This window comes from Morone saxatilis, unplaced genomic scaffold, assembly GCF_004916995.1.
Source record: "Morone saxatilis isolate NCDOM2014 unplaced genomic scaffold, NCSU_SB_2.0 Contig23, whole genome shotgun sequence".
Classification (NCBI taxonomy): Eukaryota; Metazoa; Chordata; class Actinopteri; family Moronidae; genus Morone; species Morone saxatilis.
Window position 1 is genome coordinate 4,979,885 of NW_023339796.1, and position 1,614 is coordinate 4,981,498.

General features: G+C 37.6%; 1 protein-coding gene across 1 annotated transcript in view; it reads left to right on the plus strand.

Annotated features, from left to right (window-relative positions):
- Positions 1–137: 137 nt before the first annotated feature.
- The window catches only part of best4 (bestrophin 4), a 6,674-nt gene continuing 5,197 nt past the window's right edge, over positions 138–1,614 (plus strand). The window contains exons 1-3 of the mRNA XM_035670978.1: positions 138–914; positions 995–1,095; positions 1,179–1,412. Coding sequence (XP_035526871.1) covers positions 673–914; positions 995–1,095; positions 1,179–1,412 — 577 coding nt within the window. The 5' untranslated portion in view covers positions 138–672. The remainder of the gene's footprint in view (positions 915–994; positions 1,096–1,178; positions 1,413–1,614) is intronic.

Below are 1,614 nucleotides of genomic sequence, written 5' to 3' on the forward strand. Positions count from 1 at the left end.
GTGTATTTGTATGTATGCAGGTTGGTTTATGTATGAAATAAATACACAACATGTATCTTATTTTGTCCCTTTTTCCTTTTACATAATTTTGTAAACTCTGGTTTAGTACTTTATAAATAAACATATTTATTATCATTATTATCATATCAGCTATAATTGATTCATTCTTTGAGTATTTTATTGTTTATTTCCTTATTTTCTTCAGCTTGTGATGGGCATTTTTCATTGTTTCCTGAATCTGATTAATCAATTCATTTATGAAAACAATCTGCAGATTAATCAACAATTAAAATAATCATTAAGCCCACACCCATCAGGTGTTAAACTTGTATTTTTTGAAATTTTCAGAGGCACATCAGCTGTGTAAAACTGTCTTACTGACTCGAAAGAATTTTCATTGAACAATAATCAATACTTATTAACACTGTGGAGTTTGCTGTGAGGAAAAGAATCACAGCACTGTGTGTAACTGTAGGTGTGTATCTCTCAGGCTTCAGGTTCCCAGGTAATAAATTTAAGATGTTAATTTATGACGACACAACAGAGAGGTTTAAAATGAGTTCCAGAGGAAGAACTTTTCTTCTCAGGACAGCGGGACCAGGTGACACCTGCCTTCACAGGTAAGACACATCTTTACATTTCTGTTGTAATAAAACATATATATCACCATTAATGCATCAAGAGAAGTTCCTTAAGATTTCTACATTATTTCTTATGTTTTTCAGGAATTTTCTGCTGTTACAACACAGAATAAACCCAGACATGACAGTTTCTTACACCCTTGAAGTGGCCAATGCGAGTTTTGGTGGCTTCTCCAAGCTCCTGTTCAGGTGGAAGGGAAGCATCTACAGGCTGCTTTACAAAGAGCTTCTGGTGTTCTGTGGGGTTTATCTGTTTTTCAGTGTGTTGTACAGGTAAATGAACTGATTTCATCTTTAAATTTCTTTGTGTGATTGAGTGTTTGTGTCAGCTGAAGTTTTCATTTTCCTCACAGGTTCATGCTCACATCAAAGCAGCAGGATCTGTTTGAGCGTGTCGCCCTTTACTGCGACCAGTTCACCAACACCAACTTCATCCCAGTTCTGTTTGTACTGGGTGAGTCTGATTGAGCTGGCTTTATCTTACACAAGTCACATCTGAACATGAGTCACCATAATTCATGTTTCCTTTTACTCCAGGTTTTTATGTGACCCTGGCCTTTAACCGCTGGTGGGGTCAGTACACCAGCTTCCCCCTGCCTGATAACCTGATGATGGTGGTGTCTGGGAACGTCCACGGGGCGGACGAGAGGGGTCGTCTGCTGCGGCGAACACTCATGAGATACGCCAACTTATCTTCAGTCCTCATTCTCCGCTCTATTAGCACAAGAGTTCACAAGCGTTTCCCAACTTTGGAGCACGTAGTGGAGGCTGGTGAGAACAACAGTGGAGAGATATTAAGAAAACTTTACTTGAGCATCTTTAAAATTTTCAAATACATGTAGAATATTGTTCTTTTTAATGTACTTCTCTAACACCTGAATCTCTTCTTACTTTGTACAACATGGTTTTGCTTTTATAATGTACAGAAATTTAAATTACCCAGCAAACAGAAAACATATAACATAACACAAAG